This window comes from Mesocricetus auratus, unplaced genomic scaffold (genome assembly GCF_017639785.1).
Source record: "Mesocricetus auratus isolate SY011 unplaced genomic scaffold, BCM_Maur_2.0 Super-Scaffold_100691, whole genome shotgun sequence".
NCBI classification, from domain to species: domain Eukaryota; kingdom Metazoa; phylum Chordata; class Mammalia; order Rodentia; family Cricetidae; genus Mesocricetus; species Mesocricetus auratus.
In genome coordinates, this window is record NW_024429267.1 from 19,564,766 (window position 1) to 19,582,714 (window position 17,949).

Below are 17,949 nucleotides of genomic sequence, written 5' to 3' on the forward strand. Positions count from 1 at the left end.
AGTCCTTGAAACAGTACTGCATGTGTGGCAGGACTTAGCAGAGAAATCTTCACTAATGGAGGAGTAGAATTCACTTGGCCTAGCACAAAGGAACTAGGCACATTATTATTGAGACCTTTTGTTAGACAATAGTGCCTATTTATAAAAAAAAACTATAATAAAAAGACAACAGAACCTTTTCCCCATTATTTTCCAAGTAAAATATAAAAGTTTCCCACAGGCTCAGTGCTTTCAGCTTTATCCATAGTGCATTTTAGAGAAAAATATATGTTATTAAACTACTGTGCCACACACCCCACTTGTGGACCGTGTTGTAAAGACACACCAAGGTCATTTACCAGATAAGATCTTTACAGAATGTTAACTGGGAGGCTCTAAAAAAATCTACGTTCCAAGTATGCTAGGAAATTCTAGACACCAGCAGTTGCAAAGTTCCTTTACTGTAGGACTTTTAGATACCATACCTATAATGTTCAATATGAATTTCCAGAAGGAATTCATTTGGCAGGTTAACGTTTTAAAAAAGATATAATATTTAGTAGAACATCTAAGAGAAATATGGCCCAGGAAAGTTTATTAATAGTAGTGTTGCATATTGCAGAATACATTTGAAATAAAATGCTAGCCACATCCATCATTTTATTATTATTATTTTTAAGAAGTTAAAGGAACTTTAGACTTCCTGCCTCTGATCACTGGAATCACATATTCATCAAGATTTTATGATAATTGCTTTGTGGGAATGAATGAGTTTTTAATTTATGTCCTATTTAAACCAATATTTTTCTGTCATTTTATTTCACTCTTACACATAGTGAAAAACAAAATAAAGTATCGAGCTGAAGCGTGCATTAAAATGCAGAAAACCATTCGAATGTGGCTTTGCAAAAGGAGACACAAACCACGGTAAGATGAACAGTGTCTGATGATCTATACAGCACAGTATAACATGGCAGAGAAGTCTTGATGAAGAGCGACTGGGTCCCGTTTCCTTTGCAAACGGCTTGTTTGAGCCGTGGATTTGGAATCGGCTCATTCGTTACTTAGCTTGGTGTTCTACTACAGGGTTTGAGTAGCTGGCAGAGATGGGAACACTGAAAGATTGCAGTGCAAAACTGAGAGAGACTGCCATTCTGTTTACTGTGTGATTTGAGTTTCTTTTGTTTTTTTTTTTTTTTGTTCGAGACAGGGTTTCTCTGTATTGTTTTGGAGGCTGTCGGTCCAGCCCAGCCTCGAACTCACAGAGATCCTCCTGTCTCTGCCTCCCGAGTGCTGGGATTAAAGGCGTGCGCCACTACCGCCCGGCCTGTGATTTGAGTTTCTTGATAATGCCAAGTCAAATGCTGTTTTGGAAGACACCCAATAACTTGGTCATAATTTTCAGGACTGTTCATAAAATAATCTCGTTTTTGCTCATGTATCATTTCACTGTGTGTATTTCATTTTCATCTAACTTAAATTTTTTACTGCCAAGTTATTTTTTAAGCTTTGGAAGTTTGACTGGCCTCGGTCTTATTGACGACCATCAGTGCTATTCATATGTGTATTTGATTCTTTTCATACTTAATGCGAGACCTGAACAGACTACTAAACAATACTGAAGACAGCAGTAGCCTGCCCATTTAGCCACAGAGTTCACTGTCTATTGATGAGAGTCTTCCCTAGAACACTGGCTTGTGAGGTAACTAGCTGATGGAACTTTACTGTTGCAGCATTGATGGCCTGGTTAAGGTGGACACCCTGAAGAAACGACTCGATAAGTTCAATGAAGTAGTAAATGCATTGAAGGATGGGAAGCCGGAGATGAACAGAAAGATCAAAGATCTGGAAATTTCTATTGATGCTTTGATGGCCAAAATTAAGGTGGGTCGTTTTAATCTAGCTTCTTCGAACTTTTAAAATATAATTTGTTTTTTGTTATTGATATTGAACTTATGTGGGAAAATATCCTTATTTATTCAAGATATGAAACATTAGCAAGTGGATACCCACATTAATCTTTTCTTAACATGTGAGATTTCTTTATGTGATTTTTATCTGTTGTTAAGCAAACTATTACCCTGTAGAGAGTAACTAAAATACTAAGTTTTGTTGTTAAGCTTTTACAGTCATTATTCAGAGAGGGTTAATGTGAATAATTTTTCTTATGCTTTTCTACTTTCCAGAACTATTTTTTCTTCTACTGTATTCACTTTTCTTTCTGGTGGTTCTGGGGTTTGAACAAAGTGCATTGAGCATACTCTTCTACTGAGCTGTGTCCTCAGGCCCCAGAAATGAAGCTGCTAATTATAAAAGTAATGTGTCAGTGTTGAAAATGCAGCAAGTCACTCAATACTCTTTCGTGGCACCACACTAAGCATTCGGCGAATATATGTTACTATTTCCTTTATAATCATACTTTGTATGCATACATTTTCCCTGCTCCCATCCCTGTATGCATACATTGTTACATAGTTCTCCGTTATTAATCATGTTTGTCACTTTGTATCTCTGCTGTTAGGATACATGATTTGTTGTGGTTAATACATTACCTTCATAATTTACTTAGCTATTTTAAAAGTAGCAATTAGTTTTCTTCATTTTAAAGGAAAAAGTGAGGCTATTTTAGGTTTGATATTTCAGTTGCTTGAGTATTAATGTGACTGAAAATATTTTCTATAATGCTTGTTACCATATTTCGTCTTTTTCAACCTCCTCAATTATGTATTAGGATTTTTACAGCTTTTCTCAAGTAGCACTCAAAAGTCAATGCACTTAAATTAAGTCTTTCGTTGTTCCTATAGACAGTTAAATATTAGAGGTAGAAATAAAAAAATAATGAAGAAAAGGATAAAAAGCACTAGAGTAGATTTTGATTTTACAGATCAAAGGTGAGACTGGTTTATGAGGTTATCATCATCAATCAAAATTAACCCAGGAAAATCATCGCACAGGTTTAGATGTAATTTCCCAGCATTCCGTAGGTACTAACGGATGATGTACATAAGCCAGCTGGCTAAATGAGATAGTCATTCCTTAAAAATACTTCAAAGCTACATTTATATAACTTTGTTCCAGCATGCTACAGATATTGATGGCTTGTTTGACAAAACCTAGAGTCAAGAATTGTGTGTGGAGAGAGCTTTCAGTGAATATGGGACTAGCTGGACACGATGGTGTATACCTATAATCCTAGTGTTTGTGAGGTTCCTGATCTTCATAGCTAGTTCAAGATTACCCTGGGCTACATGAAACTGTTTAAAAAACAAATATGAACATGGTTTTGTTGGTCAGTTTTGCCAACTGTTTATATGTATCTTGGGGGTTTTTTTTGTTTGTTTGTTTTTTATGTGAAAACCCCCAAACCATGGAGCTTATCACGGCAACCGTTTTAAAGCGCACAGTTGGGTAGCGTTAAAGCATATCCACATTGTGCAGGGGAGGTGACGTCTTAAGTACATGTTTGTTATTTGACTTTTTCAGTCCACCATGATGACGAGGGAACAAATACAGAAAGAGTATGATGCACTAGTTAAAAGCTCAGAAGATCTCCTCAGTGCACTGCAGAAAAAGAAACAGCAAGAGGAGGAGGCGGAGAGGCTGAGGCGCATTCAAGAGGAGATGGAGAGAGAAAGGAAGAGGCGCGAAGAAGATGAGCAGAGGCGGCGGAAGGAGGAGGAGGAGAGGCGGATGTAAGACACTTGCATTGTTCTCACTACAGGGTGATAGGTGATGGCTGTTCTCAAGCTATATCCTACTCGTATCTCTCTCTCTCTCTCTCTCTCTCTCTCTCTCTCTCTCTCTCTCTCTCTCTCTCTCTCTCTCTCTCTCTCTCTCTCTCTCTCTCTCTCCCTCCCTCCCTCCCCCCCCCTCTCTCTCTCGTGACAGGGATTCAGAGTGTAGCCCAGGCTGGTCTGGAACTCTCATCCTCCTGCTACAACCTTCTGAGTGAGCAATATACTTACACGCCAACATGCCTGGTACAAATCAAACAATTTTAGAATGAGTTTGTCAAAAATTTAATCCTCATTTTACATAGTTACATGAAGTTGTTAACTACAGGTTGGGTGTTCCTAGTCTGTAAATCTAAATACTGAAAAGAAATCTAAAGTCTGAAATTTTTTATTACGTGTGTTTGCGCGAGCGCGTGCTCTTTGCCGTGGTGTACATATGGAAGTCAGAGGGCAGCTTGTGGGGCTGGGTCACTCATTCGCCACGTGGGCTCTTGGGATCGACAGCATCAGTCTTGGCAGCAAATGCCTTTACCTTCTGAGCCGTCTTGTTGGCCCTAAAGTCTGAAACTGTTTGTGTGACTGGTGTCACAAAAACTTAATTTAATACAATCTAGCTGTATTTTATTCTTTGGCTTTTGGAGACAGGGTCTTCGTAGCCCTGACTGACTTCCATTTTGCTAAATAAATCAGACTGTTGTCAAACTTGTAGCCCTCCTCTTGCTAGTCTCTTGGTGCTGTATTTAAGGCATTGAGCTGCCCTGCCCAGAAAATTTGTTTTATAACATATTAACCGTACATATTAATGGGATTCGTTTGATACATGTATAGGGTGCATTTGACATGCCCACCCATTCCTTTTCTCCCCGTCCCCATCTCTTCACCTGGCAAGCACTCTTCAGCATCCCTGGAAATCACTATTCCACTTTCAGGTAGAGTTCTCCCTTTCTCCTAGGTTTCCCCATAGGAGAGAACACACGGTTCCTGTGTTTCTTCCAAGTCTGGCTTATTTCACTTAACATGATGCCCTCCACTCCCACGCAGCTTGCTGCAGATGGCAGGGTTTCATTCTTCACCCCCTGCTGTGCTCCTGGGCTGATTCCGCATCCTAGTTACTGTGACTACGTGGGCATGCAGGCCGCCCTTTTATACACCAACTTCATTTCCTTGGGCTGTGAACTCATCGTTACCAACTTAATCCAGAAGTGCTTTAAGTCATGAAAGATGATCGTATTTGCTTTGCTTAAGAATTGTTTAGGGGAGCTAGACTTTATGATATTTGAACCTAGTTGATGATGTGTGGGTCCTAGGCTGGTTCGTTTTGTCTCCCGAAGGACTTCTCATAGCTAAAAGTTTGAAGAGTTCTCTCTCCCGTTCTCAGGAAACTTGAGATGGAAGCGAAGAGAAAACAAGAAGAGGAGGAAAGGAAGAAGAGGGAAGACGATGAGAAGCGGATCCAGGTGTGTGCTGATTGGATGTATTTGTAGCAAACAAAGTCTTCAAGAAAGAACTGAAGTGAAGCCCTGCGTTGCCCAAGTAGCTATCCCTGGTTTATCCCGGGGGTTAAAGGTCAATTCTGAAGGGATCGTGGGGTGGGGTTTTGGTGCTAGAGAAGTGAGTTTAAATCTAGGCCTTATTACCGACAAAAATGATGATATATATATATATATATGTATATATATATATATATATATCACAATGAATTTCTGTCTGGGGAGTGGGGATAAGTGATAGTTTTTTTTTTTTTTCATTTTTCAAAACAGGGTTTCTCCTTATTGTTTTAGAACCTGTCCTGGAACTCACTCTGTAGACCAGGCTGGCTTCTCACAGAGATCCGCCTGCCTCTGCCTCCCAAGTGCTGGAATTAAAGCACCACTCCCACCTGGCCCTCAGCTCCCAGTTTTTAGAGTCCCGTCTGAGAGTGGTTGATCATGTTTCTCTTGTCTGGCTTTCATAGTACATGCTTGCAGGTGTTACCATCATCCAGTCCGCACCCAGATGCTCATGTGGCTCTGGGGATACTCATGCTGGGCCACAGAATGGTGGAGCTAAGCAGCTCCTCCCGCTGTTTGGTACTGGGGTGGTGAAGCATTAATGATACCATGGCGGGTGTGTAGGAGTGAGAGACTGTGTTTAAGCAGTGTCTGTTAGCAGAGCATCTGGCCCGGACCACTAAGCTTTCCTTTTGTTTGAGGTAGTAATTTTTATTAGGAAGAGCTCTTGTTAGTTGACTTTCTGTGCTACAGGCTGAGGTGGAGGCCCAGTTGGCCCGACAGCGGGAGGAGGAGTCCCAGCAGCAGGCGGTCCTGGCACAGGAGTGCAGGGACAGGGAGTTGGCCCTGCGCATCGCCCAGAACGAGTCGGAGCTCATCAGTGACGAGGCGCAGAGTGACCTGGCGCTGCGAAGGTACTGGGACTCTGGGTGGACCCTCATCTGGGCTTTCTTGACCTTCTTCCTGCTTCTTCTCTTCTCTGTTTGAGGAGGGAGAGAGCCTTAGGTTTTAGGTTTTGACATATTTGAAGTAAAACCATTTTAAAATTAGTTGGGTTTACTTTTGTACTCAATTGAATGAAACGATTGATTTTCCATTTAGCTATTGAACTGTTAGAACATAAAACTCCAGTTTTCAGTTAATGACTTTTCTATTAAGAACAAAACTCAACTTCATTTCTGAAATTGTTTAAGGGTATTGTGTTCTGGGTAGAGATTTAGTTTCTAAATACTTGTTAAATACTGACATAGAAGGTAGTGGCTATATTGTAACACAGCTTAATATATATAAAGTAGGGGTTCTTCAGTTTCCTTACACAAATTTGAGACACCACACCACATTTTTTCTTTTTGGTTTTACAAGACAGGGTTTCTCTGTATTGTCTTGGAGGCTGTCGGTCCAGCCTGGCCTCGAACTCACAGAGATCCGCCTGCCTCTGCCTCCCGAGTGCTGGGATTAAAGGCGTGCGCCACCACCGCCCAGCTCCACACCACATTTTTAACACTTGCAGTCAGGTGCAGTTTGCCCTCCTGCACCTCAGAACGAGAGCTATTCCTTTACAAGGAGGAAAGCCAGTCTTACAGAATTATTTTGGTTCCTTAGATTCTGAATTGTGTCTAGCGATTATGGTAGTTTGGAGCAGTATGGGTGTTCTTAATAGCTGGCGTTAAGTTGCAGACAAGTTAATATTTCTCATTTAAGAATTTTAGAATGTATAAGCAGTTATTTTGATTATTCATTTAAAAAGGCCAAACAAATTTGTGAGGGGTATATACTTTCTATATCTTGAGAGGTGTGAATACATGGTTTCAGCACAGTATCCGGGATATATTAAATTGAAACCACTAGATGGCGCTATTTGCTTGTGAAAGGAAAAGGCAGTGCCATTCAGATGGTTAGATTTTATTTAGCTGTAAAGATGTTTTTGTTCATTTGTCATCACAAGTTTTTCCAGTGTGTGATTATGTAAAAAGCTGTGGAGTTTGAACCGTATATGAAAGTATATGATATTGTAAATGAGATGACTATGACTGTACCTGCAAAAGTGGCTATAATAATTACATAAATTATATACGTGACTTCTGCTGTACTAAACATTTCTTAGTTACTTTTCCAGCTTAAGTTCCTGTTCAGCAACGGCTAAGTAAGATTTATTTGCACACATGTAATATGTTTTCAAATATCATCTTAATTCATTACACTTATGATCCTTGACGCAAACTGATAACTTCAAATCACATGAAATTGTAGAGATACCCAAATTTCTATAAACACCGAATCACACAGGATATGAATGTCTGAATTTTCCTATCTTAATGTATTTTCTCTTTAATTTTTACTAATTCCATTAATTTATTATTTTCTAATCCTTCCAATGACTATTTTAAAAACACCTTGAAGCCTTAATGATCTTACATAGATTAAATATAACTTGTATCTTTAAATCAATACGTAATTAGAACTCAAATTTATACAATCCAGATTTTTTTACAATTGAGCTAGTGGTGATAATAACCAAAACATATTCTTTTCACAGAGCTAATGGAACAAGACCCCAAATGACACCGTATGTCGTTCTCTTCGTCTCTTTAAAGATTGGGCTCCAGTTTTTGAGGCATAGTTCCCCTTTGGAGAAAATTTTAAATTGCTTCCTTTAATCAAAAGACAATGAAATAATTTTCAACTTTTTTCTTGCCTACGGGAGTGTTTGGTGCTCAGCCGTAGTAGTTTATGAACTGCTCTCCCTTTTTTCTGTTGTTGTTTCAATTTTAATACCAACTTGTTTTATGTGCTATAAATTCTCTCTAGCATCTTTATAGCATATGTGGAAGAGTAAATAAGAATAAGTGAAATACTTAGCTTTCAGGGTATATAATGATTCATTCTGCTAATCCATGAAATGGGTCTCCATCTGAGGTTCATATGTAATACTCCTTTTGTTGTTAAGTTTCCCCAGAGAGGCTCTTAATAACACTGGAAAATGACAGAGCATACTGTACACTGCTATAAAATATTTAAGGATGTTTATATGACCTGAATTTTAACTGCATTAAGCTGGTTCTCGACTATACTGGACCACATCACCATGAGCAGGTGTTTCATAAATAACACGGACTGTGTCAGCAGCTGTCCTGAAAATACATGTAAAAGGGAAAGGAGAGCCATTCCCAATGAAACATTACTTATGGTGTTGCATAGTTGCTATGGAAGACATGATCCAAATCAGATTTTCTGCTTACACAGAGTCACCATGAATACTGTAGCTAGAAATGCAAACCGATAGGAAACTGTCCCACAAGCTCTAATGCCGCAGCATCAAGAACAGTCCTCTTCAGAGTCTCAAACAAAACTAGGCATAATCTCTTCTCAGTTATACAATGTTTGCATCTGCATAAAAAGCTGCTATTAAAAAATAAAAATTGTGCATTAAACCTATGCAGAAATGCGTTAACATTTACAACTATTTACATGTAAAATATATTTTTGTGTGTCTGCTTCACTTTTATGTGCCTGGCATACATGTTGATCTTATGTGGGTCAGAGGAGAGTTCCTGTGCAGGACACATGTTCCTGACCCGACATCTCAGCAGGCACCAGGAGTGCAAGCTGGCAGCATTGTTATTACCTCAGCCCCAGCCAGGAACTTAGAATACTCGCTGAGTGGCCACGGTTTGCACTCCCTCCATGAGAACATCTGCTTTAGAGTTGTCCATTGAACTTGTCAAATAAACACTGTAATTAATGTCAGAGGTGAAACCCAAGCATTTGCAGGTAGCTCAGCGCTGCCAGAAGGCGAAAGTGCCTAGGTGCAGGGGCCAGTTTGCTCAGCGAATCTCATGCAGTTGGTATCGAATCTGGTGTAAAATGTTGGTGAGAGTCAGGGAGGAGAGTTGACTTGGTAGAAGTTGTCTCCTGGTTTGGAGACATTCAGAGACCTCTCTCCGGAAAGTGGTTTGACTCCTTGGGGACCTGCTGTGAATAAAGAGAGGGAACTCGCCTTAGAGAAGGAGATGGTAAACACAGACAGAAACTTGGAGGCAGGGAGACAATAGAATTACAAATATTTTAATAACTATACTTTCAGAAAGTTACACAATTTTGAAAAACTGATAGTATAACTAGAGACATACTATACTGCTGAAAGGATAATTTTATTCGATTACATTTGCATAGTTCATTTTGTGGGTTACATCTTTGCAGGTGTAGTTTTTTCCTACAGTGCTTGTTTAGACAACTCTCCAGCAATACCAAGAGTTGCCAAATCAAATATATATATATATATTAAGGGGCACGCCCCTAGGGAACTGTACCCACAGCTAATACATCCATGTTTTTAAGGTGTGATTTTTATGTTTTTACTGAGTTGAATAGAACACATGTGAAAATGATTAATTATCGGGGAGGGGGAGCAAAGGACAGAGATGAAGCGAAATCAAGAAAGTGTGGGCTTCTTGAACCCCATGAACTATCACCCCGCTTCCCAGAATTGAGCGAATGCTGAGAAAAGTAGCAGTCTCCTGAGCAGTTAAAGAAAGCAGCCTTTCCTTTCAGACTCCCTTGCCCTCGCAAGGTCAGGTCTCATCAGGCATTTCATTTAATAAGCGCCTGTACTGACTGTCTCCTTTTCTTTTTTAAATATGTACTTTGGTTTGGAACTGAGAATCTCTAGACTGTTACTTGAGCACATCAGTTTGGCTTGCCACCACGAAACTTTGCCTAACTAACAAAGATGTACCAAGCATCTTTGCTGCAAAAACCCTTGTAAGGCGCCTGTATCCTGCCAAGTTTTCTGCGTGCCTTTAGAGCGTGCTGTCTATACTCTGCACATAAAAGCTACCACCAAAGCATGGCCCTATTGAAATTATCTGAAAGTTTTTACACAGTGCTAGAGATGTGCTCAAATAACTTTACACTCAAAGATCTTGGTGTGTTTTATGGATAGAACTATGGAAAAGTATGTCATTAATAGTTACCTTACAAAGTAAAATGAGTAGTTACAGTAATGATAATATTAAAAATTAATTATATTTTTGTATATTTTCAGCAATTTATGTCATGTGCCTTATATGTAATTGTGTTATAATATCACTTTTTTCTTGTAGGGAACAAATGGCCAAAGAAATGTCAGAAATTTTGAGTAGGTTAGTGCAGTGTTTTTACACAAATAAGTATTTACTATAAAAATCATATTTTTTAATTCCTTTTGATTATCTGGACTAGAGCCTGTCATATGACTGGCTCACTCATTTCCTTAGTAAAATTTCTGTATGAGAAATACCACCCTAACACAGAAAGAAGCAACATTCTTATAATCTGTGTTTCTCACCGGGGAAGCAGCTGGCATATTGGATGGGACAAGTCTTCATTGATGCTGGGCTGGCTTTCCCTCTCTTTCCCATGGGACGGGTACCTTGGAACAACCCCACCCCGAGATTGGAGTGCTACTCCGAGTTTGGGAGCCACATTGCCTATCTGAGGGGGATGTAGAGTAAGGGTGACTCCTCAACATGAATGCTAGTTTAAAATCCACTGGTGCAAATTGAATTTTCAGATAAAATCACCTCCTGCTGATATCTAATCTATAATTTTGGTTTGTTTTTGGGTGTGAGCCTAGCCTTTAATGGCTGCTCCATCTCTCCACCTCTAATCCATAATTTTTTAAAAGTATATTTGAATCAATAATATTTTGATAACTTTTTTAAATTTTCAAAATTAATTAAAGTGCTAAGTTAGTAGGTCTTAAAAATCAAGTAAATTCTATTACTGTTTTAATGTTTGTATGATTGTCTTTATGATAAGGTTAATCAATAGATTATACTTTTGTTTTACTGTTTTAATAATTCAGAGATGGGGAGGGGAACATTTTTATGCATTGAGTTCATTTACTTCTAACTCAAATACACTTTTAGCAGATTTAGTAATATGGATGAAAAGATAGGGTTATGTCTTATGCAACAATAATTTGAATTCAGTGTTATCTTCAGAATGTATCAAAGCATAACGCACACCTGCAAACACATATGCATATACTTATGTCTTATGTATATTTGACCATCAAACTATATATTATGAAGCTGACTTCCTTTTTTAAAACAAAAGAAAAGGAGGAAAAACACTCACAATTATTTTCAGTTATCGTGTTTATTTACCATACCGTGTGTTCCTTCTTTCCATGTTTGGAAATCTGATGTGTCTAACATCTCTCTTTGTTATATTGATCTTAGAGTAAACCGTGAATCTTGAATCTGAGTGCCTGCCTGTTGGTCAGTGTATTTCTTGTTTAAATATGTAACATCTACGATTGCAGAGGTCCTGCTGTACAAGCTACGAAGGCAGCTGCTGGCGCCAAGAAACATGATCTCAGCAAATGGAAATATGCAGAGCTACGTGACACAATCAATACTTCTTGTGGTAAGTGAGTGGAGAAGATGAAGAGGAGGGGTCCATACCGGTAAGATAAATACTTAGATTGGGGTGGTATGTGTGTGCGTGCGTGTATGTGCGCGCACTCGTGCGTACAAAGTGCCTACATCAGTGTATCAGTGTATTTGCTCCCTTGTTTGTTCCTTTGAAAATAAGCACACAAATTATGTACATATTCTAGTTTCTCTCTTGTTGCTGTGATGAAATGCCCTGACAAAAAGGATGCCAGGGGAGAAAGGGTTTATCGTAGCTCATGGCTTCAGGTTACAGTCTGTCACAATGCAGGGCCATCAAGAGCAGGAAGAGCAAACGCACACATGTACTTGTCTTGCTTGCCCACTCATACCCAGTCCTGGTTCAAACCCACGGGATGCTGGGGACCATGGTGAGCTGCGCCTTCTCACCTTGTTAATGCAGTCAAGACAGTCTCCCACAGCCGCGTCCACAGGCAGACTAGCCTGATCTAGACAGCGCCTCATTGAGACTCTTTCCCAGGGCATTCTAGATTGTCTCAGGGTGACAATTAAAATCAGCCATCTCAACATTTTGCCCATTTCCTACCTACGTCACAGAAAAGGGACAAATGCAAATTATGACTTGGGCTATATTAATGACTGGTTCTACTAATGCTTATTGTAATGGTTAAATCCTTGGATATCGGAATCTTCTCTTCTATGAATCCAGATAATAAATAGCAACGTAGCGATTTCTTTTTAAATTGTTTTCCCCCCAGTCTCACACAGAGTCTTGGCTAAACCACAGTGTTTAAGGTCAGAACACTGCCTAGTGATGGAAGCATCTTCATTGGAGAGTTCTTGCTGTGTTCTCATCCTCACTGGGTACAGCATCTTATAAAAGTGAAAAGTGAGGTGCATTTAACCCTTGCTTGGATTTGAGCACATTTTCCTCTTCAAAACCTTTCTGATGCAATCTCTTCATATAAAAACACCTATTTATTCAAGAGTTCTTGAGTTTAACAAATGATATAGGATAGTAATAATATGTGAGTAATAATTCGTAAATGGGAAAGATTGTGAAATGTTCACCTTCAGCTTACTTTTTATCTTGTACTATAAACTAAAATCCCAAGACATGGGATAATCATGTCAGATGAATAATTTGAATAATTGAAGATGTTGGAATTTTTTCTCTCTATGTAACCAATAGACATTGAGCTCCTGGCAGCATGCAGAGAAGAATTTCACAGGAGACTGAAAGTGTACCATGCCTGGAAATCCAAGAACAAGAAGAGAAATACTGAAACAGAGCAGCGGGCTCCCAAGTCTGTTACTGATTATGGTAAAAACAAATCTGTACTTTTCAATGTTCCCAGTATATCATATATAAATGCGTGTAACTATACATGGTTTTTGTGAGTAAAATAGTCAACATAGATTTCTCACATTATGATCTAGTGAACATGATACAACCATGATCACCAGTCTTATACGAAATTATACAATATTAAGTGCATAGTCCCACACAAACACACACACACACATCAAAATTATGTGAGGCGGCTGGTGCATAGTCACACACACACACACACACACACACACACACACACACACGCACACATCGATATTATGTGAGGTGTCTGGTGCATAGTCTCACACACACACACACACATCGATATTATGTGAGGCGGCTGGTGCATAGTCACACACACACATATACACACAGACACACATACACACATCGATATTATGTGAGGCGGCTGTGATATGTTGGGTTCACTGTTTGCCTAGCGTGTGCTGTTTTCAACATTGCAAAAAGTACAAATACAAACAAAAACGGTTAGATGTGAAAATGTCAAGGTTACTATGATCAGTTCCCTCTGGATGCTCATCAGTGTACATATGAAAATTAGCATTTTTATATTACTAACCAGGGCCTTATTTTTATTTTCTATTTTTTCAATTTTTTTTTGTTTTGTTTTTTGAGACAGAGGCTGTCCTGGCACTCGTTCTGTAGACCAGGCTGGTCTCCAACTCACAGAGATCCGCCTGCTTCTGCCTCCAGTGCTGGGATTAAAGGCATGTGCCACCAATGCCTGGCTTTAATTTTTTGAAATTTAATCTAGCTTTTAGAGTAGTTTCTCAAATAACCAAATATATTTTTAGTAGAAGGTATACATCCCTTCTGGTGCCTTCCCTGGGATAATAGCCTAGAAAAAGAAAGAATTGGTTCTTGTATTTTCCACCATCATGCTATTGTCCTATTTAAAAAAGGTTCACCACAGATTTTATTTTTGAATACTGTGAGTTTTGCCTAGATGGAGAAACCAAGTATTCACTTGAGCCAGAAAGTGGGGCAGGGCAGCCTCACCAGAGCATGGCAGACCGTCACAATGGCTCAGATGACCTGTAATGTGAGTTAGATCTAAAGTTTTTAGACAAGATTTGTTTTTATTGTGTGCATGGGTGTTTTTTCTGGATGTATGTGTGTGCACCACTGGTGTGCAGGCCAGAGGAAGGCATTGGATCCCCTGGAACCAGAGTTACTGGTGATTCTTAGTTGCTATGTGTGGGCTGGGTATTGAACCTTGGTCCACACAAAGAGCAGCCAGTGCTCTTAACCACTGAGACATCTCTTCAGCCCCAGCTTTTCAAAATTTAAACCAGCAACTAGAATTTCATTGGTCACCTTGGTATTTTTATACCATCACAATATTTCTTAATTCAGATTAGCATCAAAGACAACATGTGACCGGCCATGTGGTTTACCAACATATCGGGTTTGAGTTCTCAGGTGTGACTTTAAACACTCACTACTTTCCCAGGAAATAAGCAGTATTTGAGAAAACTCAGTTAGTGGTAGGACCTCAGTGTTTCTCAGTTGCTGCAAAAGAGTTACTGAGGTCAACATGGTTAACAAGGAAGACAGTGCCAGTGACCGTTCAGGGGCGGTTTTCAGTGGATCATAATAGGATGAGGGCATGGGCTCATCCGTAGCTGAGATATGGTAAGTTTCAAAGGTGAAAGCGCCAGTGAAACACTTCAGGGTTTTCTCTGCATATTGAAAATGACAGTATGGCTCTGTGACCTGTTCATTATTTATGTATTGATTTTTGCCACAAATCATGTTTGCTTTGTATACACCCCCCCCACACACAAGAAAAGCCATGGGCTCTCCCTTTAGCTCTACTATTCTTCCTTGTGAACATTCTATGATTGTCTGCACCTTGACAGATTTTCATTGTCTTATAAATGTACACATCTGAGTCAGAACACCACAAAGGAAAAGGTTTGCAAATACTTCATGGAGTTTTTTGCTATTTTTTTTTAAACTCTACTTTTGTTCCCAAATGGAGTAAATAACGTCTTTCTGCTGTAAGTACAGTTTTAGGTTTGGGAAATTTCTTATGAGTCCTATCCAGGAGTAAAAAAAAATGAACTTAAGAATTTTATGCAAATCAATCAATATGTTAAGATTCAGAAATTTTGATTATGAGTCATTTTCACCACAAAAATCTACTTCTGCCTGTCAAGTATTTATCATGCTTTTCTCTGTGTATTTTTTCTTCTTCTTATACAATTCAGCCTGGTGGAGGAACGTAGCTGAAAGGAAAGGTGGAAGGCATCCAGATATTTCATAGGTCAATGGAGAGAACTCCGTGCTGGGTAGTCTTTATATTTAGAAGTATTGGAATTCATTTGAAAACATGAAATGAGGACACTTTATAATTTGCAAAAACAAAACCTGATGTCATTGAGAATGAGAGTAATGAGTTGATAAACTGGTAAATTTCTACAGCGATGAGTAAGAAGCATCAGTTCCCTTTCCTGGGCTGTCTGAGCATGCTCTCATCTCATTTAACATACCAAGAGATCTTCATAAATAATTTTGGACAGTGGCAAATCACCCAGTGAACATTTATAATTGCTTCAAACCATGGGTTTTGGAAATCATTTAATCCAAGTTTTTAAAACAGAAATGGCACAAATTTAAGATTTAAGAAATTTGAAGAAATTATTAGAATATGTTGACTGTCTAAAAATAGTACTGTTTATTTTTATTAGTTAGATTTTTTACGTCCCAAAAATTATAAATGAAGTATAATTTTAAAATTTCATTACTCACCACCTGTGCCTCAATCAGAATTTCCTAAAGTATAATTAATTAAAGCATCTTTACTCCCTCCCTCTCTTCTTTTCTTTCTTTCTTCTATGCTTTCTAAAACATTTTTAAAAATCAGAACATCATGTGCATATAGACAAGTCTTTGAGTTCTTTGCTACAGATAGAAAATTTCCATTTTGGTCACCACCTCAATTGATGCAACACATTTATTTATGAATGAGAAAAATGCTCATTTAACAGCTTTGGCATTGTCATATTTTCTTCAACATGCAATATTTGTTCACAGATTTTGCACCATTTTTGAACAATTCACGTAAGTCAATGGGTGGTAACTCATGAGCTAACTGGAAAGAGGGCTTAAACTACTTTCTAGAGTACTAACTTTCTGCCAAACACTGTTTTGCTACGTTGTAAGTGGAGTTGTAGTATATCAAAGATTCCTGCCTGCATTAAGGTATATCTTAATTTGAGATATGATCCATTTTCTCAGATAGATCCAAAGCATGTGGGCTGAACAATGATTGAATAAATGATGGTATCATCTGCCAAATTTCATGCATTTAAAACTGGGTGTGTACACCTCTTACTGTAGCAAAATGCTGTCTTCACTTCCCAGCTGACCCTTCTAGAAGAAAGACTAACTCTTAGGTGCTGGGTGCAGATGCTGCGCTGTGATGGTACCTGTGTTTCTGTCCAAGGAGATTTGAGTTCTTTGTAGTAATAAGCACCAGTTTAATAATGACAGCTGCTAGCAGAGAGAGGGAGAAAATTTCCTGTGTTAAACATCTCCTTCCACACCTTAGAAAATCTGGGTTGCCTTTACCAACAGTAAGTTCCTGGAGTTGAGCAATGAACCAGATGGTGGGGTCTGATTTTTCTAAGTGCTTCTTATAATTTATATTTTTGTTTTGTTGTTTAAGGCATCATCTCACTGTGTAGCTATCCCAGACTGGCCTCAGCCTTCCAAGTACTAGAGCTTATATTTCCTTCCCTCTGATTTTTAAAGTGAACACTGTTGGAGGAAAGCTAACTGTTGAGATTAGTTTCAAGATTTTAATGTCTGGTGATTTTAACTTAATCAAAGTTCATCTTTACTCTTTTCAATATAATTTAAGTCTCTTTTACTCAGCATATTAACTTCAGGAAGCAGTTATTTCAGAAAATAAGTCAATGAATAGAAACTATTAGTGCCCTAGTAAATTTCCAATCACTCACTCACTACCCAGAAGGGTTGGTGTTTTCAAATTATTTATGTACTTAATTTTGGGGCAGGGGTCTCCCTCTGTAGCCCTGGCTGGCCTAAAGCCAATGCACAATGGACAGAACAGGAACAAGAAAACAAACCATCTCGATTTCTATGCGAAAATTCATGCAGGTCCCAATGTCTCTAACAAAACGGGCCCCTCATTCTTTCATAGGCATGTGTGGTCTCCTTATGTGCTTATTTTGCTTTCTCTTATTTGCAAATAGATAAATCTAACTTTCCACAAGCTGTTGCTGTTTCTTGGGGCAAAAACTAGAGCAGGAGTATTTTCATTCTTCTGATGTTTTTGCAAGTTCATAGAAAAGCCCCGTGTGTGGTTTCTATGCATTGTACACTCTTTCATGGGTGCTCTTTGTATTTCATATTGATGTTCTTAGAACTGTAGCAAATTGTTCTACTTTCACAGCTAAGGCACAAAGAATATAAACAGCCTCGCCAGAATTATGCTGCTCAGGATGTAAAGCCATTGCTCCAAGAACGTGTTTCCATTTGCACATTAAATAAAAGCCCAGTCATTCAGTACTGAATTAGCAAGGGTTACGACTAGTAAAAAAGGAAGAATTTGTTTTTCTTCCTATTGGCAAGGGAACTAGTATAGAATACACTTTCCACTTATTTCAGTGGGTTTTCTGCCAAGAGAAATCCCATTTCAAAGTAAATATATTTGAGGAACGGGCCATACTTCCTGTTATAGGTAGGGTTTTGGGGGGACATGTTTCTCTAGATGCTGTTATCTGTGCTATCTTGGCCTTAAAAACCCAAAGTAGGTAAAAGAGAAAAAATATTGAGTTGATTTCTCTTTTTGAGGAAAACATAGTTAGGTGAACAAATCTTTCTCATTTTAAAATTACTATTTATTTAGTTTTAAGTAGTCAAATACAAGTTATTCTTCAACTTTAACTTGAAATCCTATAGGAAATATAATACTAGACTGCTTGCCTGCCATGTGAATTAATTTGGCAGTACTGATAAGTCAT

General features: G+C 38.6%; 1 protein-coding gene across 9 annotated transcripts in view; it reads left to right on the forward strand.

The window, feature by feature from the left end:
• Myo6 (myosin VI) overlaps window positions 1-17,949 on the forward strand; it is a 149,731-nt gene that overhangs the window by 126,339 nt on the left and 5,443 nt on the right. For 3 of the 9 annotated variants that reach the window (XM_040740225.1, XM_040740224.1, XM_040740226.1), the window contains 11 exons: window positions 816-906; window positions 1,713-1,863; window positions 3,463-3,671; window positions 5,092-5,170; window positions 5,957-6,117; window positions 7,308-7,346; window positions 7,740-7,769; window positions 10,306-10,344; window positions 11,511-11,614; window positions 12,794-12,925; window positions 15,995-16,021. In XM_040740225.1, coding sequence (XP_040596159.1) covers window positions 816-906; window positions 1,713-1,863; window positions 3,463-3,671; window positions 5,092-5,170; window positions 5,957-6,117; window positions 7,308-7,346; window positions 7,740-7,769; window positions 10,306-10,344; window positions 11,511-11,614; window positions 12,794-12,925; window positions 15,995-16,021 — 1,062 coding nt within the window. The remainder of the gene's footprint in view (window positions 1-815; window positions 907-1,712; window positions 1,864-3,462; window positions 3,672-5,091; window positions 5,171-5,956; window positions 6,118-7,307; window positions 7,347-7,739; window positions 7,770-10,305; window positions 10,345-11,510; window positions 11,615-12,793; window positions 12,926-15,994; window positions 16,022-17,949) is intronic. The other 6 variants (XM_040740227.1, XM_040740228.1, XM_040740229.1 and 3 more) reach the window with 6 other exon arrangements.